At 44.4% G+C, this 24559-nt stretch overlaps 1 protein-coding gene and 1 long non-coding RNA gene across 9 annotated transcripts in view; one reads left to right on the top strand and one right to left on the bottom strand.

Annotated features, from left to right (window-relative positions):
- The window catches only part of LOC140721021 (uncharacterized), a 689868-nt gene extending 668152 nt beyond the window's left edge, over positions 1-21716 (bottom strand). The window contains exon 1 of the long non-coding RNA XR_012097307.1: positions 21527-21716. This is a non-coding gene — a long non-coding RNA (uncharacterized lncRNA). The remainder of the gene's footprint in view (positions 1-21526) is intronic.
- Positions 101-24057, top strand: LOC140721019 (uncharacterized). Of its 8 annotated transcripts, none has more exons than XR_012097305.1 (5): positions 948-1084; positions 2102-2294; positions 11925-12063; positions 17605-17692; positions 23898-24057. XR_012097305.1 is itself a non-coding variant. In XM_073035886.1 (3 exons), the coding sequence occupies exon 3, from the start codon at positions 9214-9216 to the stop codon at positions 11173-11175; it is 1962 nt and encodes a 653-aa protein (XP_072891987.1). In that variant the 5' UTR covers positions 101-154; positions 2102-2294; positions 8782-9213; the 3' UTR covers positions 11176-11909. The 8 variants fall into 8 exon arrangements, 4 of the variants coding, with proteins under 4 accessions (XP_072891987.1, XP_072891989.1, XP_072891988.1 ...); XR_012097304.1 differs by lacking the exon at positions 11925-12063 and adding an exon at positions 8782-8900; XR_012097303.1 differs by lacking the exon at positions 11925-12063.
- Positions 24058-24559: the final 502 nt, after the last annotated feature.

The following is a 24559-nucleotide window of genomic DNA, read 5'->3' as shown; positions in this document are numbered from 1 at the left end:
CAGACCTTCGGCCGCTGGTGTCGCTGTACGGACCTCCGGTCACTAGTGTCGCTGTACGGACCTCCGGCCACCGGTGGTGCTGCGGAAAACCTCCTGTTTAACGCATGCGCAGTGCCGACTGCGGCTTTTGGGGTGTTCTCCGACTAGAGTGGGGGTGAGTGGGGTCTGATCTCGGCGGATTTCTGTAAATTGGGGGCCGGTTGCATTGGGAAAGGGCCGGGCCCGAGCTCTGCCGGACGGCTCGAGCAGGGGTGCAATGCCAATCTTTTAGCTGCAAGAGCTGTACGAGCGGTGATTGATTAGTTTGTGGCCTATGTTAGAACGGCTAAAGTTATACAGCTCACGGTACATGCACTTTCAGTTCAACTCTTTGAGTGATTATGCAGAAAGTTTGAAGTTAGTAACTTTTGCGGTATTTCTGTTTCAGATAATGGAAAATTGCTAGTTTTTCTACAATCGACTCCTTCCACCTTAGGCCACGAATCTATCAATCGCCCCTCGTATGTCACACCCAATTGTGTACCTGCTCCTTTCATGTGCTGGGCAACTTCCTTGACTCCTTGCCCCATTCATGTGATGAGCACGTACACAAATTGGGCTTTTTATAATGTCAAACACTAAACAAATATGAAAGAAATATATATGAATTCCAGAGCTCCACAGAAATACGGTGATAGTTAAGACATTAAGAAGATTATAGCCAATCACTGCATTTCAGTAAATGCTGGTACAATAAAACATATAACACTTAATTTAATAATATAACAAAGTATTGCACAGTTGCATTCACTAATTATCATATAATATAATTATCAAGCAAGCCGCTGTTAAATTCCCCGCTTGTTTATTTTGATTTTTTTACAGAGGTGCTGGAGTGGCGCTCCGGTGAGCTCCGGCAGCACTGCACCCCTGTTTAGATCCAAGTAACATGGACCCGGGGATCAAGATGCCCAGGTTTACGAGGTGTTGAGCGAGTATTTCTGGTTTGGGATCAAGTGGTTTTTTTTCTGGAGTTCCTTTGGAAGCAATGCTGCTAATCTGAGGAGAGAATGAGTTTGTATTCCATCCCTCTCAAGGAGAGGCTGTGAGTAAATGGGCTGTTCTGTGTTTGAACCAGTAGAAATAGACCTGGGGGGGTTCAGTGTTTGAACTGTGTTTGGAAATTCCTCCTCGCTGTCACCTGTCTGTCAGACAGTGGAAATCAAACAGAAACTCAAGTTGCTGGAGATCTGCACTAAAAATGAAAAATTCTGAATCCATTCTGACAAAAGATTGTGAACCTGAACCGTTAATTTTTTTGTTCTCTCCACAGCAGTTCCTTACCTGTTGAGCGACTCAGATGATTCCGGTTTCTTTTTATTACATTCACTCTGGAATGGTTTAAATTTCCTGATGGTCTGTTATACTTGGAAATGTGTTCAGTGCAGTTGTTGGTAACAAGGTTCACGTGAATAATCTCAGGAATCATCGGCTTTATGTATGAGGAGCATTTGATGGTTATGGGGCTGTGCTCAATGGAGTTCAGACAGGGGTGAAAGGGGACGGGGTGGTTAAGTAAACCTACCGAATGCTGAAAAGCCTGGATACAGTGGACATGGAGAGGATGTTTCCATTAGACGGAGAGTCTGTGATCTGACAGCACAGTCTCAGAATAAAGATGCTTCCCTTTAAAACTGAAACCAGAAAAAATTTCTTCAGCTAAAAGATGTCTGATCTGTGGAATTTGTTGCCGCAGAGGGTGTTTGAGGCTGCCATTTGAGTATGTTTTTGGCAGAGGTTAATATACTCATGATTGCTAAGTAGCTTCAAGGTTACAGCAGGAAGGCAGGAATATGGTGTTGGAATAAATCTCAGCCATGGTTGAGTGGTGGAGCAGACTCGATGGATCAAATCACCTAATTCTGTTCCTGCATCTTATATCTTACCATGACTGAACGATGACTCCTTCCTATCCCATATCAGGTTTTGTGACGTGCGAGGACAATTACAGATTTGTTCACTGAGATCGTTATATTTGTCTTCACTGTTTAGATTTCAGTGAGCAGGAATATTTTGTTCTGCTTTGTATTGTTAACATGGTTCCTTATCTCTCTTGTTAAAGTTAGACCTGTGGTGAGAGATTTATCTGAATAAAAACCCACAACTGGAAGCAAACCGCGACTGAAGACGAGGGAACAGCAACATGTGAACCAGCCCGAGGACTGAGAGCACCGACTGGAGAGAAACCCAGTGTTTCTGGGTTTCAGTGGTTCTGGGACTCAGGGTTTCCATTGATTCAGTCAGGAGCAAGTTTGGTGAGTCTCATTTACTCAAACACTGGTCCTTTAGACATTACATACTGTACAAAATAAAGTAGGGAACAGTTGAGGTGAGAATGAATGTATCAGTTAAGTCTGTCAGACTCAGTTGCAATCACTCCAGGTCTGTAATGTACTGTCAGTATCCCAGCTTTTTAAAGTCACTCACATTCCCTCAGTGTTTGCTCATTTGAAGAGCTTGCATCTTCTGAAGTAGCTTTTGGTTGGTTCTGAGTGTAGAGAGGGAAAGAGGGGTGTTTATATTTACTATCTTGCAAAAAGAAGTAATTGTTTGCAATTACTTGCTGCAAACTCACTACCCATACCCTGTACATTCTCAACCAGATTATTGACATAGATGACAAGTAGCAATGGGTGTCACCCTGGGGAGCTCCAGGAGACACGGGCCTTGACTCCAATAAACAGCCTCCCATCATCACCATCTGCTTCCTACCATCGAGCTGTTCCCAGACTCTGGGCTCTGTGACAAACACAATGGTAGCAGCTAGATTAGACTGATTAATATAAAGAGAGATTTGTTGCTTCGTAAAAGCTGTCTGATGTAATGGACCAGATCCTCCTTTGCTTACAACTAAATCTTCCCTAGGACCCATCCTTCCGGGTCACACTGTGTCCGATAACCCACATCCTCAACCTCCCTCCACCCCGCCAGTAGCCCCACAACTTTCCCACCATTTACCCCACACCCGTACACGTAAACAGATCCTTGTTACCCACATCCACTCTCACAGCTTGGGGAACCAGAACTAACTGATCCTACATTCCCAGCCCAGACTGTCCAGCTGCCTGGCTTGGTCCCGACCCTTTCCCACTGCAACCGCCCTTCGATTTACACAAACCCGAGATCAGCCCCTTCCTCATCGCCGCCCAACCAGGCTCAGAGCTCGTTAATTAGTGGCACCTTGTCAAAGGTCTGAAAATGCAAGTACACAACATCAACCAATTCTCCTTTGTCTACCCTGCTTATTATTTCTCAAAGCATTCCAACAAATTCATCAGGCAAGATTTTCCCTTGAGGAAACAATGCTGACTCCAGCCTATTTTATCTTGTGCCTCCAAGTGTCCCCAACTCACATCCTCAACAATCGACTCCAACATCTTTCAAACCACTGTTAGACTAAGTGGCCTATAGTTTCCTTTCTTCTGTCTCTCTCCCTTCCTGAAGAGTGGAGTGACTTTTGCAATTTTCCAGTCTTCCAGAGCCATTTCTTCAGTTTCCAAAGAACCTTCTCTCTTGCTGTGGTCCCTTCTGTGCAGGGCCCACCTTCCCTGGAAGAGAGGCATGGAACCAAAAATCCTATCCACTCTCCCCTACACATGCCTGACGTCACATCTGTGGTTCCTTCCGTCTGCGGGTTTGTTTCTCGTGGTTGTGCAGTTTAATTTTTCTTTTGTTCGGACAAGCGAGTGAGATCCAGGTCTGTCACGTACCCTCATTGTGGGTGGGCATTCTTTTTTCATCGTCTCCATTCCACTGTTACAAATTGTCGAAGTGCAGCCAATGTTTCAAGATATATACCCCAATTAATGCAAGAGGGAAGCCTTTTCTGTTTTTCCAGGCTTCTCAAACATTTGTACACTTCAGTGAAATCTCCCACCAGGAGTTCCAGAGGTTATGCTCTGTCTGTCTAATATTCCCACACAGTTAAAGTGGGGAATCGTTTATTATTGTCATGTACCGCACTTAATTTTAACCCGTTATTCACAAGAGTCTAAGAATCATTTCTTACATCCCCCAATACCCGTAAAACTCCTTTTTATTATTGCACGATAACCTTTCAGAACAGATTGTCGCTTCTACAACATGATACAAAACATGGCCAAAGGCACCGTAGGATACAGACAATAATCAAAATTAATACAATCAGACTTCCAAAATGCTAAAACAACCCCCAGAATTCCCTGAATATATTGAAGGGTCAGGGCCACCCCCCTGCCTTACTGGTCCCAAAATTGTGCAGCTTACTGCCAACATCTTGAATTTTCCGATTATCTTGGGTTATGTGTTTAGACAAGTCAGTAATATTGGAAGATTCGTCAGGGATATAAGTACAGCATTCCTTACCTATGATAGCACAGGTCCCTCCTTTTTCTGCTAATATAAAGTGTTGAGCCATCCGATTCTATCGCACTGTTTGGCGAATTGCAATCATCTCAGTTACCTGTGCTTGAGTGTCAGTCACTGCTCCGGCTGTATTATTGGCCAGTTCTTCTAGAGCGGCTGGTAAATTAATTACTTCCCTGGAATTTCTGGCGACCCCATAGGAGGGAGAGGCAATCATCCAAAATCTCTCAGATTCTGTTATACCCCTTCGTTGCCTGTTCCAATGGGGTGAATCTGAGGCTGAGCCAGGATCCTCAAGTGTGGCACAAGGTCGGCCAAGTAGCAACAACCATTCCAACCCTCGTCCCCCCTCGAGAACCCGTCTGGTAGGGTGTGGTTCCATGCCGCTGCCCTGTTCTTTCTCCCGACAGCCAGGGATAGGCCCCATTTCCACAAACCCAATAAGCTCCATTTAGTGGTCCAGGGGTATCATAAGTTTGATTCTTGGTACAGTTACTACTTCCCACTTGATAGGGTGCACTCTCATTCTGGTTACACCAACAAGTAGTACTGGCCACTGCTGGAGATGTAACTCTTATCCCCGGCCATAGCTTGGAGGGGTCTTGTGGAGGAGATCCATGACTCCAACCCTCGAAGCAACACCATCCCCAGTCTCGCCTTCCAGACTGGATATGGTGCAATTGACAATGTTACCATTACGGCTATCAGAAAACACCGGAACTGAATTTACTTCACCAGTATTCAGGGGCACCAGTGACATGGGGATCGTAGTCTGACCCTGTTGGGGAAATTCATCACTTACCCAACATGCTCCCCGCTCCACGTGCTTGGCGTAGGTGTGGTCATTAAAATCAGCATTAACCAGTACATTATTCAGTCCTTATCAGTTCTGCCAGTAACGTGTTTACAGTCCGTTCGATGTATCCGCCGGAGCTGCCTTTCCACCATCACTGCAGGAGGTGTTGTCAGTAGCACTTGGTACAGTCCTCTCCACCTCAGTCCCAACTTCTGACTATCCCAGTTCTTGAGCAGGACAAAATCTCCAGTCTCGATGGTGGAGTGGTCACCTTTAGTTGGGGTTTCGTCCTCTCGATAGGCCTGTCGTACCTGTGAATGCAAGCTTTGGAGAGATTTTGTTAATTTGCATAAGTATTTTCCCATCTCCTCCCCCAAGGTATGCATATCCAATGTTGCAGGTAAGCTCTCAGGGAGGAGCGGCAAACAAGGTCGGGGTCCCCATGGGGTTCTCATGGGCTCCCTGTAGATAATTTCTGCAGGTGACAGCCCTGTCTAACTTGATGGCGTGATTCCCATTTGGAATAGGACAAAGGGTAAAACCTTCAACCAGATCATTTCAGTTTCTTGTTTAAGTTTTGCCAACTTATCTTTCAAAGTACCATTGGCTTGTTCCACTATGTTGCTGTGTTTAAATGATGAGTGCAGTGGAACTGCTGTTTTATAGCAAGTTCTTTAGAGATTTCCTCATTTATTTTGGCCCATTGTCCTGGCTTATTTCTGTAAGTCCATAGTGAGGAGTTATTTAGCAATATTTTCACAACAGTCATAGTGGTATTATTAGTTGTAGTAACAGCTCAGACTTCTGGGCGGAGACAGCCGATTCAAAAGAGGCCTGCTTAATTACAATGGCATGCAAAAGTTTGGGAATCCCTGGTCAGAATTTCTGTTACTATGTATAGTTAAACGAGTAAAAGTTGAACTGATTTCCAAAAGGCATCAGTTAAAGATGACACATTTCTTTAATATTTTAAGCAAGAAAGCTTTTTTATTTCCATCTTTTAGTTTCAAAATAACAAAAAAGGAAAAGGGCCCGAAGCAAAAGTTTGGGCACCCTGCATGGTCAGTACTTAGTAACACCCCCTTTGGCAAGTATCACAGCTTGTAAACGCTTTCTGTAGCCAGCTAAGAGTCTTTCAATCCTTGTTTAGGGGATTTTCGCCCATTCTTCCTTTGCAAAAGGCTTCTAGTTCTGTGGATTCTTGAGCTGTCTTGCATGCACTGATCTTTTGAGGTCTATCCACAGATTCTCGATGATGTTTAGGTCGGGGGACTGTGAGGGTCATGACAAAACCTTCAGCTTTCACCTCTTGAGGTAGTCCATTGTGGATTTTGAGGTGTGTTTAGGATCATTATCTTGTTGTAGAAGCCATCCTCTTTTCATCTTTGGCTTTTTTACAGACAGTGTGATGTTTGCTTCCAGAATTTGCCGGTATTTAATTTAATCCATTCTTCCCTCTACAGTAAAGGTTCTTGCAATTCGGGAAAGTACAGTTCCCATACCAGGCAGTGATGCAGCCAGTCAGGATGCTCTCAATTGTGTTCCTGTAGAAAGTCCTTAGGATTTGGATTCCCATCCCAAACTTCTTCAACCATCTGAGGTGAAAGAGGTGCTGTGCTTTTTTCACAACACAGCCATGAAATGCAGACCATGTGAGATCCTTGGTGACGTTTGTGCCATGGAACTTAAAGTTGTTCACCCTCTCAACCCCAGATCCATTAATATCAATAGGGGTTAGCCTGTCTCCATTCCTTCTGTCCAGATTCCAGATGAGCTGAGGACAGGGAATTATTATATTCTAGCCATTATTGGGACTTGGTTGCACCCAACAGTCTGAGCGATTTAGAGGAACAAATTTGTAGAGAGATTGCAGACCGTGCCAAGAAACAAAGGTTTTAGTAAGTAATTTTAACTTTCCTTATATTGACTGGGACTCCCATACTGTGAAAAGAATAGATGGGGTAGAGTTTGTCAAATGTGCCCTTAATCAGTACCTAGAATTCCTGATGTATAAATGTACTATAAGCTGTTAGGAACTGATCCACAGCTAGTGACAGAAATTAGTGATCATAATGCCATGAAATTGAAAGTAAATATGGAAAAAGAGAGGTCTGGACCACGGGTAGAGATTCTCAATTGGAGAAAGGTCAGTTTTGATGGTATCAGAAAGGATCTGACAAGTGTGGTTTGGGACAGGCTGTTTTCTGGCAAAGGAGTACTTGGTAAGTGGGAGGCCTTCAGAAGTGAAATTTTGAGGGTGTGGAGTTTGTATGTGCCTGTCAAAATAAAAGCTAAAAGGTACCTGGTGCAGGGAACCTGGGTTTTCAAGAGATATTGAGGCCCCGGATATTTTGTTGCTCTGAATGCCTCAGACAGTTGGGTGCTACCAAGACTCATTGATGACTACAAATCATAATTCCACGCACTGAGCTCATCTGACTTGTTATTTAGTCATCTTCTGTTGGTTTCTAAATGCTTCTCAATAGTTTTTGCTCTTTTGTTTGCCCTCTCTTTGGCTTTTATTTATGCTTTGGCTTCTCATTTTAGCCACAATTGTGTCCTTCTGCCTTTCAAATGCTTCCACTTCTTTGGGATGTATCTATCACTCAGCTCCCGAATTGCTCCCAGAAACTCCAGTCATTGCTGCTCCATTCTCACTCCTACCTTTTCCAGTCCAAACAAGTTTGTCTAGCTTCTCTGTCATAGAAACATGGAAAGTTCAGTATGGAAACAGGCTATTTGGCTATTTGCTGAAAAAACATTTAAGCTGTCTAATGCAGCTGCCTGCCACTGTGACTATTGCCCTCCATACCCCTACCATCCAGGCTCCCATCCAAACTTCTTTGAAATGGTGAAACCGTGCTCATGTTCACCACTTGTGCTGGCATCTCATTCCACACACTCATGACCATTTCAGTAAAGAGCTTTTCCAAATGTTTCCATTAAATTTTCACCTTCCCTACTTACCCATGACCAACCCACATAATCTCAGTGGAAAAAGCTGCTTGCCTTTACCCTATCTATACCCATATAATTCCAGCAAATCCTCAAAGCAATGCATAATTTCCTTGTTTATGTTTAGAGCATGTTTTAGAAGTATAAGATGATGAGGGGCATTAAGCGTGCGGATAGCCAGAGGTTTTTCCCAGTGTTGAAACAGCTAAAACGAGAGGACGTAGTTTTAAGCTGCTTGGAAATAGATACCAAGAGGATGTCAGGGGTTGGTTTTTTACACAGAGAGTGGTGGGTGCGTGGAATGCACTGCCGGCTATGTGTGTGGGAGTGTTTCAGTTACTGTGGGGCCAGGCACCCATGCAGCTCAGTGGGAATTGGGAATAATACCAATTTAGAGAGTCAAACTGAGCCAGGTCACAGATTGGAGACGGCAGAAAAGCCCCATTCTTATAGAGACAGGAGGAGCATCAGAGAATTTGATGGTCATTCCAGATACCAGCACTGTGCCCAGTTAGAAGATGACTTCTCCAACATGTGTTGAACATCACTGTAACAGTGTGATGCCAGATCACACCTTGGCAACTCAAGTGATCTCATCTGAAATGTTGACCTTCACCCACTGATGGATTTTGTAAATCTTTTTACAGGTTAAAAATGACAAGAAATTTGTCTACGGGAATCTCAAACACGACACACCAGTTTTGCTGTCTCTGCCCAGATACTTAAGAAGTGGAGCAAGGGATTCACTCAGTCATCACAACTGAAGGTACATCAGAGAATTCACACTGACGAGAGGCCATTCACCTGGTTCACTCAATCATCTGACTGACTGGCACACCCATCATTTTACAAAGGGGGAACCCCTTCATCTGCTTAGACAGTGGGACTGGATTCAGTTGGTCATTTCAACTGAAGGTACATCAGCAAGTTCACACTGGACAAGGCCATTCACCTGTTCTGTTTGTGAGAAGGGATTCAGTTGATCTTCCCACTTGTGGACACACCAGTCAATTCACACTGGGCACAGGCTGATCATCTGCTGATTTTGTGGGGGAGGATTCACCCGATCATCTGACCAAATGGCTCACCAGCGAGTTTACACTGGGGAGTGGCCGTTCACCTGCTCGGACTGTGGGAAGGGATTCACTTGTTCATCTAAACTGAAGTTACATCAGCGAGTTCACACTGGAGAGAGGCCGTTTACCTGCTCAGAGTGTGGGAAGCGATTCACTCAGTCATCTCACCTACAGAGACACCAGTCAGTTCACACTGGGGAGAGGCCGTTCACCTGCTCAGACTGTGGGAAGGGATTCACTTGCTCATCTGAACTGAAGCTACATCAGAAATTTCACTCGGGGGTGAGGCCATTCACCTGCTCAGTCTGTGGGAAGGGATTCACTTTGTCATCTCAGCTACTGAGACACCAGTCAGTTCACACCAGAGAGAGGCCATTTATCTGCTCAGACTGTGGGAAGGGATTCATTGAATCATCCTCCCTCCAGAGACACCAGTCCGTTCACACTGGGAAGTGGCGGTTCAGCTGTTCAGACTGTGGGAAGGGATTCAATCGGTCATCTCACCTTCAGACACACCAGTCAGCCCACACAGGGAAATGGCCGTTCACCTGCTCAGACTGTGGGAAGGGATTCAATCGGTCATCTCACCTACTGAGACACCAGTCAGCCCACACAGGGAAATGGCCGTTCACCTGCTCAGACTGTGGGAAGGGATTCATTTGGTCATCCACCTTAAAGGCACATCAGCGAGTTCACACCAGGGAGAGGACATTCACCTGCTCAGAGTGTGGGAAGGGATTCATTCGGTCATCGACCCTAAAGGTACATCAGCGAGTTCACACTGGGGAGAGGCTGTTCACCTGCTCAGACTGTGGGAAGGGATTCATTCGGTCATCCGACCTACTTGCACACCAGTCAGTTCACACTGGAGAGAGTCCGTTCACTTGCTCAGACTGTGGGAAGGGATTCACTCGCTCATCTGAACTGAAGGCACACCAGTCAGTTCACACCGGAGAGAGGCCGTTCACCTGCTCCGACTGTGGGAAGGGATTCACTCGGTCATCACAACTGAAGGTACATCAGAAAATTCACACTGACGAGAGGCCGTTCACCTGCTCAGACTGCGGGAAGGCATTCAGTCGGTCATCTGACCTAATTGCACACCAGTCAGTTCATACTGGGGAGTGGCCATTCACCTGCTCAGACTGTGGGAAAGGATTCACTCAGTCATCCACACATAAGGCACACCAGCGAGTTCACACTGGGAAGCGGCCGTTCTCCTGCTCGGACTGTGGGAAGGGATTCACTTGCTCATCCCAACTGAAGGTACATCAGCGAGTTCACACTGGGGAGAGACCATTCACCTGCTCGGACTGTGGGAAGGGATTCACTTGCTCATCCCAACTGAAGGTACATCAGCGAGTTCACACTGGGGTGAGGCCATTCACCTGCTCAGACTGTGGGAAGCGATTCACTTGCTCATCCTATCTGAAGGTACATCAGAGAGTTCACACTGGGGAAAGGCCGTTCACCTGCTCACAGTGTGGCAAAGGATTCACTGGATCATCCCAACTACAGAGACACCATCAAGTTCACACTGGGGAGAAGCGGTTTACCTGCTCAGACTGTGGAAAGAGATTCAGTCAGTCATCTCACCTACAGACACACCAGTCAACTCACACAGGGAAATGGCCATTCACCTGCTCAGACTGTGGGAAGGGATTCTCTCACTCATCTCAACTGAAGGCACATCAGCCAGTTCACACTGGGGAAAGGCCATTCACCTGCTCAGACTGTGGGAAAGGATTCACTCAGTCATCCCACCTACGGAGACACCAGCGACTTCACACTGGGGAGAAGCCGTTCACCTGCTCAGAGTGTGGGAAAGGATTCACTCGGTCATCCGAACTACGTGCACACCAGTCAGTTCATACTGGGGAGAGGCCATTCACTTGCTCAGTGTGTGGAAAGGGATTCACTCGATCATCCTATCTACTGAAACACCAGCGAGTTCACACTAGGTAGAGACCGATTTCTTGCTCAGACTTCAGGAAGAGATTCTCTCAGCCAATTCAACCAAATGTGCATCTTTGAGTTCACACTGTGGAGAGGCCGTTCACCTGCTGTGAATGTGGGAATGGATTCACTCAGTAATCTAACCTTGTGACACACTACCGGGTTCACACTGGGGAGAAAGTTTCAATAAGCTGCATGCTGGATATTTGTCCATCACCGTTACTGAATGCAATTTCGAGACTGACTCTTGGTGCTGAACTCTGCAATTATTGCTGCTATTCACCACACCCAGTTCTGCACCCTGGTCACTGGGCATGGGAGGAGTTTCTTCTGCTGTACATTCACCTTTAATGGGACTGGTGTTTAATATTCTGGATCTGAGACAAATAAATCAGTTGTATTTTAAACTCTGTCTCTGGTACTTAGTAAATTTATAACACAACTAGTGTACAGTAGACAGTCTACTCAGGCTGGCTGGATCCTGTAAGTGATTCAGTTCCTCAACAGGCCTTTTAATTCCTCCCCTGTTGTTCACTGCTTGCTCTCCCTGTGAGATGTTTTTCAAACAGTCACCACTCTGTGGGTGAAGAGGATTCCCTTGAATTTTCTGCAGACTGAAGTAGTCGAGCTGGCTGCAGTTCTGTCTGAGGTGTTCTTTGGCCCTCAAATCTCTGCACTGTGGAAGAATGGCATTGGGATTTAACCTCCTTATTCACGGGTCATTTCCACATTATGAGTCATTTTGCCTGCTTCTAAAGGGTTGCTGGAAAACACCACTGTCCTCTAAAGACTGAAAGCAGAATGGGAAACCATTAGTTGGATGTTCAACAGAACAGGGTCAGAAACCAGAGGCGGGTCTGCACAAGGCAGAGTTTGGGGCTCTGGATGCTGGTCAAGGTAACAGTAACACAGATATACTTTCAAATCTAACAACTGGATAAACAATCAGCAATTACATTGTCAGTCCCCTTTACATGTTGTATTTTAATATTGAATTCTTCTAACAATAGACTGCAACTTAATAACCACCTATTTTTATTCTTCATGTTAGTCAAAAATACCAATGGGTTGTGATCAGTATAAACTATCAATGGCTTCTGTGCCGGACAAATGCAAACCTCAAAATGCTGTAATGCCAGAATAACCGGGTTACCAAAACAGCAGAAATGGAACGATACGTTGGAGTCTGGTGGTACTGTAACTAAAGGTGTTTATTAGTAAACTAAGTAATACAGTATCAAGAATGCAAATATACATATAAAACAGGTTAGCAGTAATAAATACAGAAGTGTAAAAAGAAGAATCAAAACCAAGCTCTATCAAAGTCTAGGGGTAAATGAACAGTTTTAAGATAATGCAGAGTTCAGTTCAGTTCAGTTTAAGTCGAGGTAGCTGCTGTTGTGACCAGAGAGAGAGAGACAGCTGCAGCAGGCAAACCTTCCGTTGTCTTCTTGTTCTGTTGCACTGACGTGGTCATTCGGTTATGACCCCTCTGTTCTCAGCTAAACCATTCTTCTGTGGTGGACTCATCACTCTGGCATGAGTGGGCACACACACAAGCCCCCACCGGTCCTGCCATCACACTGTGAGCTTTGTGACCAATCTCCTGATTCAGTCCTCCAAGCCCCCACCTTCCTGTGGGTGCACAACGCTCTTACAGTGTCTCGTGGCGTGTCTCCCAGTGTCTCAGCAGACCCGTCTTTTATCTCCCCTGACGGGGTATCAGCCATCCATCAAACTGGCCACGCCCTGCTGTCTCAGCAGGAATGTTAACGAGCAAAGAAGTGTCCTTGCAGCAAAAGGTAAATAATCAGTGAAGAAACCATAATACATAAATCATCTCTCTCTCTCTCTCTCTCTCTCTCTCACTCTCTCACTCTCTCACTCTCTCACTCTCTCTCTCTCTCTCTCTCTCTCTCTCACTCTCTCACTCTCTCACTCTCTCACTCTCTCACTCTCTCACTCTCTCTCTCTCTCTCTCTCTCCCAGCATAGTTCCCAGGGTGGAGGGGGGTGGGAGGGTCAACTCTGGACCCCATATCCATCTGGTTTTCTCATCACACATAACGGTATATAGAAATGTCCCGGAAAAGAGGGGAGAGTTTTCAGGAGAGAGGCAAGAGTTTATGAACGGGTGTGAGCAAGAATTTGTTCTTCATCCAGAGGAAGGATATATTTTCTATTTGTCCAAATTTCCACTACTTCCTTGGCAGCCCGTTTCACCTATATTTGGGTGAAAGAAGTGTCCCTCACATGTCACTTCCTCTCTCTTCTTAAAACCTCTGACCCCTACTCCATGGCTAATAGAAGACCGTGGCTGTACCTACATCTCTCAGTATTTTACATTAATCTTAAATTTCATGCCTGAATGTTCAATGTTAATGGGGAAGTTCTAGCCATCGATCCCTGCATCACCCTTGCGACTGTCTCCAATGTAATCATACCCATAATGAAGTGTACCATCAGAAGTGTGCCCACAATGCTAGCTAGGGTCTATCTAATGTTCCTAAAAGTTCCTCCAAGTTTGTGTTCTGTGCCACAGTTAAGAAGGGCAAATTTTGCATAGGCTTTCCTCACTGTCTATTATTGTTTCAACTTTTCATAATTCATCACCTCACACAAAATTAAATGCTACCTGGCGTTTACTTACCTAATTTACCAGGTGATCCATATCACTGTACCTTCTAATTTTGTACCTTCCAAACATTTGCAGAATATGCACTCCCCTTCGCAACTCGATTTACATCTAAACTGTTTACCTGGATCTCAATCATGCATGCAGTTCGGTAACCAGGGACACCTTCTCTTTGTGATTTTTATAAATGACCTGAATGAAGATCTGATGGGATAGCTTAGTAAATTGCTGATGAAACAATGGTTGGGAATGTTGTGGATAGTGTGGAGGGCTGTTAAAACGAATATCGATGGGATGCAAACTGGGCTGGGAAGTGGCAGACGGATTTTAACCCAGATAAATGTAAGGTGGTTCAATTTCGTAGGTCTAATCTGACAGCAGAATATAGTAATGATAAGAATCTAGACAGTGTGGAGTACCAGATGGATCTTGTGGTTCCAATCTTTGTCCATTTAAAGGTTGACTCTGTTGAAGAAGGCATAGGGTGCATTACCATTCATCAGCCATCTGATTCAGTTCAATGGCAGAGAGGTAGTGTTACAGTTATATAGGGCACTGGTAAGACCCCACAGAGTATTATGCTCAGTTCTGGTCACCTCACTGCAGGAAAGATGTGGAAACTATTGAAAATGTGGAGAAGAAATTTACAAGGACGATGCCTGGATTGGGGAGCATGCCTTATGGGAACAGGTTGAGTGAATTCAGCCTTGAACCGGCAGAGGATGAGAGGTGACCTGATAGAGGTGTATAAGATGATGATAGGCATTGATCGTGTAGATAGTCAGAGGCTTTTTCTCAGGGCTGAAATGGCTGGCACGAGAGGGCTCAGTTTTAAGGTGCATGGAAGTAGGTACAGAGGAGATGTAAGGGTGTTTTTTTTAGCGCAGAGAGTGCTGAGTGCACGGAATGGGCTGCCAGTGACAGTTGCGATAGGGTCTTTTAAGAGACTCCTGGATAGGTACCTGGAGCTTCAAAAACTAGGGGGCTATATGTAACCCCAGGTAATTTCTAAATAGGTAATGTTCGGCACAGCATTATGGTCTGAAGGGCCTGCATTGTGCTGTAGGTTTTCATTGTTTCTATGTTTCTACTGCACTCCTTATAAGCAACCCTGGTCCATAATAGCGCAATGTATAGATGCAGGACATCACACTGTAGATGTATTCCTGGCCTACTGTGCTATTTGATACATGCTAAAACTAGGAAGAATGAGAGGGTGTGTTATGGAAGCATACAAAATTGTGAAATGGGTAGATGAGATAGAGACAGGAATGTTGTTGTACTGGTATGTAGGATTACTACTTGGGGCCATAGAATCAAGATTCAGAGGAATTGATTTTGGGTGGCGAAGAGGAGGATCTACATCTCCCAGAGAAATGTGAAGTTGTGGAATTTTCTGCTCATGGAAGTAGAGGGGCCACCTGATTATAAATTTCTTCAATGACTTTACTAGGAAGCATGATGAAGGAAAGGCAGTTGATAGTGTCTATGTGCACTTTAGTAAGTTCTTTGACAGCGTTCCGTATGGTAGGTTGATCAAAAATGTTGAATCACTTAGCATTCAGGATGAGGTAGTAAATTGGTTTAGAGATTGGCTTTGCTGGAAAAGCCAGACACTGGGGTAGATTTTGCTCCTCTCACTGGAGGCTTGTGGCTTTTAATGTAGTATTGTATTAATGTAGTAATGTAATGTAGTAATGTATTTGGAGCTGGGTCTGCTGTTGTTTCTGATCTGTACAAATAATCTGGATGATAATGTGTTAAGATAGTCAAAACAAATTTGTGGATCACACCAAGATTCGGTACATAGTGGACAGCGGGAAATGTTATCAAAGCTCGCAAAGGGAGTTGTCCTGGTGGTAATCATGGCAGATGGAATTTAATGCTGATGATTGTGAGCTGCTTGGGAAGAGAAACTTTAGTAGAACTCGTAGAGAGTGCGGTAAGGCACAAGAATTGTGGGAAAACAGACAGATCTGGGAATACAGATCCATAATACCATCAGAGATACAAAAGGATTTTAAGAGATCTTTTGACACATAAGCATTCATGAATTAAAGTATTGAATGCAGGAGTCTGTAGGTTGCCCAAGAAATTGTTGAGGCTTAATTTTAGGTATTGTGTTCAGTTCGCAATACATTACTACAGGAGAGATATCAATGAGTTTACAAGAATGCAGACAGAATTATAAGTAGAATGCCAGAATCTGAGGACCTGATCTATAGGGAAAATTGAATGAATTAGTACGGTATTCCCCAGAGCATAGGGGAAAAATGGCAGATTGATTGAGGTGCACAATATTGTGAAGCACAGACTTCGAGTAAATGCAAGCAGACTTTTCCACTGAGGTTGGGTGTGATAGAACTGGAAATTAAGAGTGGAAGTTGCAATGTGTAAAGGGAGCATGAGGGAGTTCTTCTTCAATCAGAAGGTGGTGAAATTGTGAAGAAAACTGTCAGTGGAATAGGTGAATTCAGGCATGATTTCAACATTTAAGGGCAATTTGGATACATTCATGGGTGAGAGGGTTATGGAGGGCGCTAATGCAGCACCAGTTGATAGGGCTTGGCAGAATAAGAAAATCTAGGTGGGCTGCAATGCCTGTTTATATGTTTATATATTCTATGACTCTATCGCATTTCAGGTACTTTCTGATATTTCTTGCGAAAGATATTTGTAACTAATGCAGGAAAGCAGGATCACTGTACACGGGCATTACGGTGCTCATAGATGTGAGGGGACGAAAGGCCTGTTTCTATGCTGTACAACTCTTGGTCTCTTCCAATGGGCAAACTGTCAGCCCTTTCTCCTAATATCACCCACCATGGTTCACCAATTTCCTATCTAAAAGGGAGGGAGATATTTCATAATTTTACAGCTAATAGCATTGCTCAAGAGAAATCTATTCTTCTGGTTCTGATGTTTCTTGTCAGTGTGACCTGAAAATTGGTTTCCAGGTATCCACAGCATATTCAGATGTTTATGCAGCAAGGAAACCTGTAATCCTTTTAATCCGTAATCCATACTTTCTCAATAAGCCTTGCATGGGGTACCATATGAAAGGCCTTGCTGAAATCCATATACACTACATCTATGGTTCTACCTTCATTAACGTGCTTAGTCACAACCTCAAAATATTCAATCAGGCTCGTAAGGCAAGATGGGTCTTTGCCAAAGCCATATTGACTATTCCTAATCATATTATGCTTCTTCAAATGTTCATAAATCCTGCCCCTTGGGATTTTCTACATCAACTTACCAACCACTGAAGTAAGACTCACTGGCCTATAATTTCCTGAGCTATCCCTTTAATGTTTTTTACCCTTTAATTTTGTTTGCTTCAGATGGAGGAAATGTTCCAGCCAATGAAGTCTGTCCTTGTAGTCCAGGCCTTTCGACAACATCCTTGTGAATCTTCTTACCAGGTGGCACTAGTAATATTTTATTAAGTCCTTCAAAAAATTCTGTTCCGTGCCCGGCTAAACAAAGGTAGATATCCTATTGAGAGTCCTCATTGCATGTACCTGTTCCTCCACCTTCTGGGATATCTGTGCCCCTACATCAATGCTTGAACTTCTGGAAGCGATTCAACAGGCACAGGATGGATACATCTCAAAGTAGAAGTATTTAACAGAGGGATGAGGCAAAACATAGGAGGGGGATTTAATTTTGCAAAAAATACTGGGTGGTGAGAGGATTGGGAAGCTGTTAAAAACCGACAGAAGAAAACTTCAAAGGTTCAAATTACATTTATTATTAAAACATTTTTTCCTATAAATAACCTTGTGATTTGTCTCCTCACAGGCAGCAACAATGCAAAGAAACTCAACATAACCCATTAACAAAGCAAATCGTCAACCGCGAAAACAAGGATATTGTGCTGACAAAGAAAGTAAGCAAATAAAATTCAGAATTGAAGTTCCTGAAAGTGAGTCGACAGCCACTAAGTCCCTTATCACTGCAGCAGATTCACCAGTCCACTAGCTTCAGACCAGCGCAAAGACGGTCAACCTCATGGAGCCCTGTGCAGAAACAGTCTGTCCCTCGCCTTCAGCTCCGATGACATGAACATTTAACCCTGGCATGGCACATAAATTGTCCAACTCCCCGGTCAATTCTCACCTTCGGTCCTGGACCCTGCCGCTTTGATCTCAGCCATCTGAATCCACAATGTAACAAAGGAAAACTCAGTTAGGATAGAAAATAGGAAATATCAGGGTAAGCTAGCCAGAAACATAAAACACGAAACTAAACTTAAAAAATATCCAGTATAGGAGAGGCAAGAACGGATAGCAGACCGCCTTACAATGGTGCTTCTGGAGGAATAATGCCGATCAAAGAAATGGCAGACCAACTCAGTGACTATTTGCGTCTATGTTCCCTTTGAAAGACAGCAGCAGTACGTTTAAGAGTTGAGAGTCAAGAGGTATAATTGTGTGTAATTGCGATTACTAATGAGAAGGTGCTTGGGATACGGAATGTTTTCAGGGTAGATAAGTCAGCCGCTCAAGATGGATTACTCACCAGAACTCTGAAGGAGGTAGCTGAGGCGATTCTGGAGGCATTAGTAATGATCGCTCAACAATCATAAAATTAAATTCCATAGTATGGAAATTTCATAGAAAACATACAGCACAATATAGGCCTTTCAGCCCACAAAGCTGTGCGAAACATGTCCCTACCTTACAACTATCTGGAATTTACTCATAACCCTCTATTTTTCCAAGCTCCATGCAGCCATCCAGTCTCTTTAAAGATCCAATCGTGGCCGCCTCCACTCCACTCACCACTCTCTGCGTTTATATATAAAAAAATACTTACCCCTGAAATTTCCTCTGTACCTACTTCCAAACACCTTAAAACTACGCCCTCTCATGCTAGCCATTTCAGCCCTGGAGAAAAGTCTCTGACTATCCTCTCACTATCTTATACACCTCTATCAAGTCTCCTCTCATCCTCCGTTGTTCCAAGAAGAAAAGCCGAATTCACTCAACCTATTCTCATAGAGGGTGCTCCCCAATTCAGACAACATTCTTGTAAATCTCCTCTGCACTCGGTCTATGACGGGGTGTCAGAGGATTGATGAACTGTTTATGTTCCTCCATTGTTTAAAAAGGGTTCGAAGAGTAAACCTTGCAATTATCGTCAGTGGTGGGTAAATTAATGGAAAGTATTTTTTAGAGATGGTATATATAATTATCTGGATAGACAGGGTCTGATTAGTAACAGCCAACATGGATTTGTGCATGGAAGTTCATGTTTTACAAATCTTATTGAATTTTTTGAAGAGGTTACTAGGAAAGTTGACGAGGGTAAAACAGTGGATGTGTCTATATGTACTTCAGTAAGGCTTTTGACAAGGTTCCACACAGAAGCATAGTTAGTAATGTTTAATCGTAATGTATTAATATTGAAGTAATAAAATGCATTGAACAGAGGCTGGATGGGAGATGCCAGAGAGTAGTGGTGGATAACTGTTTGTCAGGTTGGAGGCCGGTGACTAGTGTTGTGCCTCAGGGATTTGTACAGGGTCCAATGTTGTTTGTCATATACATTAATAATCTGGATGATGGGGTGGTAAATCGGATTAGTAAGTATGCAGATGATACCAAGATAGGTGGCGATGTGGATAATGAAGTAGGTTTTCAAAGCTTGCAGAGAGATTTAGGCCAGTTAGAAGAGTGGGCTGAAAGATGGCAGATGGAGTTTAATGCTGATAAGTGTGAGGTGCTACATTTTGGTAGGAATAATCAAAATAGGACATTCATGGTAAATGGTACGGCATTGAAGAATGCAGTAGAACAGAGTGATCAAGGAATAATGGTGCATAGTTCTCTGAAGGTGGAATCTCATGTGGATAGGGTGGTGAAGAAAGCTTTTGGTATGCTGGCCTTTATAAATCAGAACATTGAGTATAGGAGTTGGGATGTAATGTTAAAACTGTACAAGGCATCGGTGAGGCCAAATTTGCAGTATTGTGTACAGTTCTGGTCACGGAATTAAAGGAACGATGTCAACAAATCAAAGATTTACTAGAATGTTACCTGTGTTTCAGCACCTAAGTTACAGAGAAATGTTGAACAAGTTAGGTCGTTATTCTTTGGAGAGTAGAAGGTTGACAGGGGACTTGATAGAGATATTTAAAATTTTAAAGGGGATAGATAGGGTTGACGTAGATAGGCTTTTTTCCATTGAGAGTAAGGGAAATTTAAACAAGAGGAGATGAGTTGAGAGTTAAGGAGCAGAAGTTTAGGGGTAACACGAGGGGGAACTTCTTTACTCAGAGAGTGGTAGCTGTGTGGAACGAGCTTCCAGTAGAAGTGGTATAGGCAGGTTCAATTTTGTCATTTAAAGCAAATTTGGTGAGGTATATGGACAGGAAAGGTTATGAGGGTTATGGGCTGAGTGCAGGTCGGTGGGAAAAGGTGAGCGTAAGCGTTCTGCACGGACTAGAAGGGCCGAGATGGCCTGTTTCCGTGCTTTCATTGCTATATAGTTGTAACATATGCCTCACTTCTTCCGTACTTTTCCCTGAGAAAATCTATTTCCAATTTATGGTTCCAAGTTGCTGCCTGATGTCCTCATAGTTCTCCTCGCTCCAACGAAAAGTTTTCCAAACTTGTCTGTTCTTATCCCTTACCAATGCCATGGTAAAGGAGATAGAATTGTGATCACTATTTCCAAAATGCTCTCCCACTCAAAGACCTGACACTTGACCAGGTTCATTTCCCAATACCAGATCAAGTACAGTCTCTCATCTTGTAGACTTGTCTACATACTGTGTCAATAAATCTTCCTGAACACCTAACGAACTCCACCCCATCTAAACCCCTCACTCCAGGGAGATGCTAATCAATATTTGGGAAATTTAAATCTCCCACCAGAACAACCCTGTTATTATTACTCCTTTCCAGAATCTGCCTCCCTATCTGCTCCTCTATGTCCCTGTTACTATTGGGTGGTCTATAAAAACACCCAGTAGAGTTATTGACCCCTTTCTGTTCGTAACATTCACCCACAGAGACTCTGTAGACAACCTCTCCATGTCTTCCTCCTTTTCTGCAGCCGTGCCTCTATCTGTGATCAACAGTGCCACGCCCCTACCTCGTTTGCCTCCCTCCCTATCCTTTCTGAAACATCTAAAGCTATGCACTTTAATGCGCCATTCCTGCCCCTCCACCATCCAATTGTCTGTAATGGCCACATCATACTCTAAGTGCTGATCCACACTCTGAGCTCACCCGCTTTATACATGATACTCCTCGCATTAAAATAGACGCATCTCAAACCATCAGACTTTGCGCATCACTTCTCTATCACCTTCCTATCTCCAATTTCGCAATATCTTCAAACTTGCTCCATTTGTGAGCCAACTTCCTTTTTCTCCGTCAGTTCAGTTCGGTTCCCCCCCCCCACCCCCCCAGCAATTCTAGTTTAAAGTCTCCTCAATAGCTTTAGCAAACCTTCCTGCCAGGATATCGGTCCCATTTTGATCCCCGTGCAACCCGTCCGTTTTATACATGTCACACCTGCACCAGAAGAGGTTCCAATAATCAAGAAATCTGAAACCCTATCCCCTGCTCGAAACCTGCCACGCATTTACCCTCCACCTAATTCTATTCCTATACTCACTGTCGCGTGGCTCAGGCAGTAATCCCGAGATTACTACCTTTAAGGTCCTGCTTCTCAATTTCTTTTCTAAATGCCTGTAGTCTTCTTTCAGGACATCCTTCCCCCCTTTTCTGCCTATGTCGTTGGTACCAATATGTACCACGACATCTGGCTGTTCTCCTTCCCACTTCAAGGTATCGTGGACGCGATCAGAAACATCCCGGACCTTGGCACCTGGGAGGCAAATTACCATCCGCGTTTCTTTCCTGCGTCCACGGAATAGCCTATCGGACCGGCTAACTATAGCGTCCCCTATCACTGCTGCCATCCTCTTCCTTTCCCTGCCCATCTGAGCCACAGGGCCTGACTCTGTGCCAGAGGTACGGCCACTGTTGCTTCCCCTAGGTAGGCTGCCCCACCCCCACCAACAGTACTCCAGCAGCAATAATTATCGTCAAGGGGACAGCCACCGTGTTACTCTGTTGAACCTGGTTCTTTCTTTTCCCTCTCCTGACTGTTACCCAGTTTTTTCCTCCCCTGTGGTCCCGGGGTGACTACCTGTCGAGAGCTCCTCTCCATCATCACCTGACCAGACGAAGGTCATCGAGCTGCGGGTCCGGTTCCCTAAGGCGGTGTCTAAGGAGCTGCAGCTCGACGCACCTGGTGCAGATGTGGCCGTCCGGGAGGCTGGGAGACTGTAGGACCTCCCACATCCGACACCGAGCACAGAAATCCGGCCTCACACACATACTCTCTGAGTTTATTTCAAGCAGATAACCGGTTTGACCTCGACCCTTTGTCACCGAAGCCCCATTGAGCCAAAGCCGCCCTACTCTGTCGCCTGCTCCTCCGACGCCTGCTTTGTCTCGCTTTTAAACTCTTCCCGCTGTTCTCACTGGCCAACCTCCACGCGCTTGTGCAGTCGTACCCCATTCAAACTGCTGAAGAGATAACAATAACCAAAAAAAAAAAATAATCTGGCATTGTTTGAGTAGACTGAGAATGATAAATGGCCCTCCGATGGGAGGGAGGCATAAGAAAGGAAATGGTAGGTGTTAGCCTGTCCTTGAGTGCCTCAGCCAGAGTCCCGACCTTACCCCAATCCAAAATCTCTGGCAAGAACTGAGGATTGCTGTCCACTTGCGCTGCGCAGCTCACCTGGCACATCCTCGGCAATCTTGCAAGGAGTTGTGTAAAGCTGAAACAGACTTTTCCAAAAAGTACACTGGCTGTGAGAGATGATTCAACTAGGTATGAGTAAGGGGCCATGAACACTTTTGAACATTTCCGGTTTTGAATTTTCAGTTTATCATGCTTTACAATTTTCCCTGTTTGTTTTCCGGGGGCAGGGAGGGGGTGTCCACTATGTAAAAAACAAACAAACAACCATAAAATTCACGAATAAAAACTCTGAGTTAAATTGATCAGACTCCCTGGTTGTAATACTGAATAATGTGAACAAGGGATTAGTGACTGAATATATTTTGGTGGATGCTCCAGTCTTCGAATTCGTCCCAGTGCCCCCACCTGGGATGCAGCAATATCTGCGTGGAAGAAAAGCCTGATAATCTACTCCCTATCTTGCTACGGAAACCCCATGGACATCTGCACTATCCATCGGTTTGTCATGTCGACCTCGACTGGATAGCAAAGTTCCTTATGCATTCTTTTTCATTGCCGTCTCCAGGTGCACATCTCTCATTACCCAATGTTCCCAGATCTTGCAACCTTGTTTTCACTCCTCCCAGAGACAGTTTGAATTCAAAACCACTTGGCTTCAAATAACTCTCAGAGATCTGTTGTGTGCTTACCCCGTCACAGTTTGCACCCGATTTGTACTCTCCCCAGATCCTGCCTAAAGTAAGGCTCACTAGCCTGCAACGCAGACACCAGTCTGAAGGAACTCAGCAAGCATCGTTTGAATAGAGTCAACAGTCCTAGTTTCGGGCTGAGAAGATGCTATCGGCACTGGAGCAAATAGGGTGTAGGGACGTGAGGAAGGAGTACAAGGCGCAAGATGTTCATTAGTTTGTCCTGATTTTAGCAAAATCCCCTAAGATTACGTCCTTCTTTGGGGATGACTGTAATCAAAACTGTTCTCCCACCGAAATTCATCAATTATAAGGCTTGTGCCCCAGTGCAAGGTCTCTTAAGTGTCCCGAATTCATCTGCTTCTACCTCAACCCCAAGATAAAATTCCACATGTTTCGCGACATATGACTTGCATTCAATACTTTCTTCCAACCACTTTGAAATTATCCCCCTTGCTTCAGCCACCTCCCTCCCTGGGAAATAACTCTGGCTGTTCACTCGATTTATCTGCTATAATGTTGTATACCTCTTTCAGGCACTTCTCATCCTGCTTCCCTGCAAAGAGAAGATCCCTATGTTATTCAACTTACCCTCACTGGACATGTTTAAAGTAAATTTGTTGTCGAAGTTCATATGTGCCAACATTTACCAACCTCATATTTATTTTCTTGCAGGCATACACAGTAAATACGAAGAAACACAATGGAATCGATGAAAAACAGTTCACAACAAAGGCGGACAAAACGTCAAAGCACAAAACACGACAATGGCAATGAATTGTACAAATAAAAAACATACATAACAGTAAATATGAAATAGATGTCCATAACTGCAGTGGTAGAACACTTGATGTAGGTTCTTTATAAACCAACTGGACTTATCCCCTTTGCCTCGAGAGCCTGATCATTCAGGAGGAGTAGCTATTCCATAACCCGTTGCCGGGAGACCGGGCGCTCCTGTAATGTGTTCTTGCTGGCGCTGTCGAGATGGGGCATCAACCGGAAAATGGGGGTCCTTGATGGTAAATGCTGTGTTCCTGCGACCCCTCTCCTTGTAGAGGTTCTCAGTGGTGGGAAGAGCTGTGCCTGTGATGCCATGAATTGCAGTCCAGTGTCAGGGTTGAACAGACCTCTGTTCTTGAAGTTCTTGGGTTGCACCAGTGTTTCCCGGTGGAGTACCGTGCTGGGTGTACAAATGTCAGTGCGATCACTACACAGGTTTCAGAGTTCTATACGACTGTGCCCGAGAAGTGAAGGTCTAGGTGTTGTAAAGTTCACTGTCTTGGTAAATTAACTGCTGACTATTCTTGTACAGGTTCGTAATCAGGTAATGTTTG

This window comes from Hemitrygon akajei, unplaced genomic scaffold (genome assembly GCF_048418815.1).
Source record: "Hemitrygon akajei unplaced genomic scaffold, sHemAka1.3 Scf000049, whole genome shotgun sequence".
NCBI lineage: Eukaryota > Metazoa > Chordata > Chondrichthyes > Myliobatiformes > Dasyatidae > Hemitrygon > Hemitrygon akajei.
This window is presented reverse-complemented; position numbering and strand designations above follow the sequence as displayed.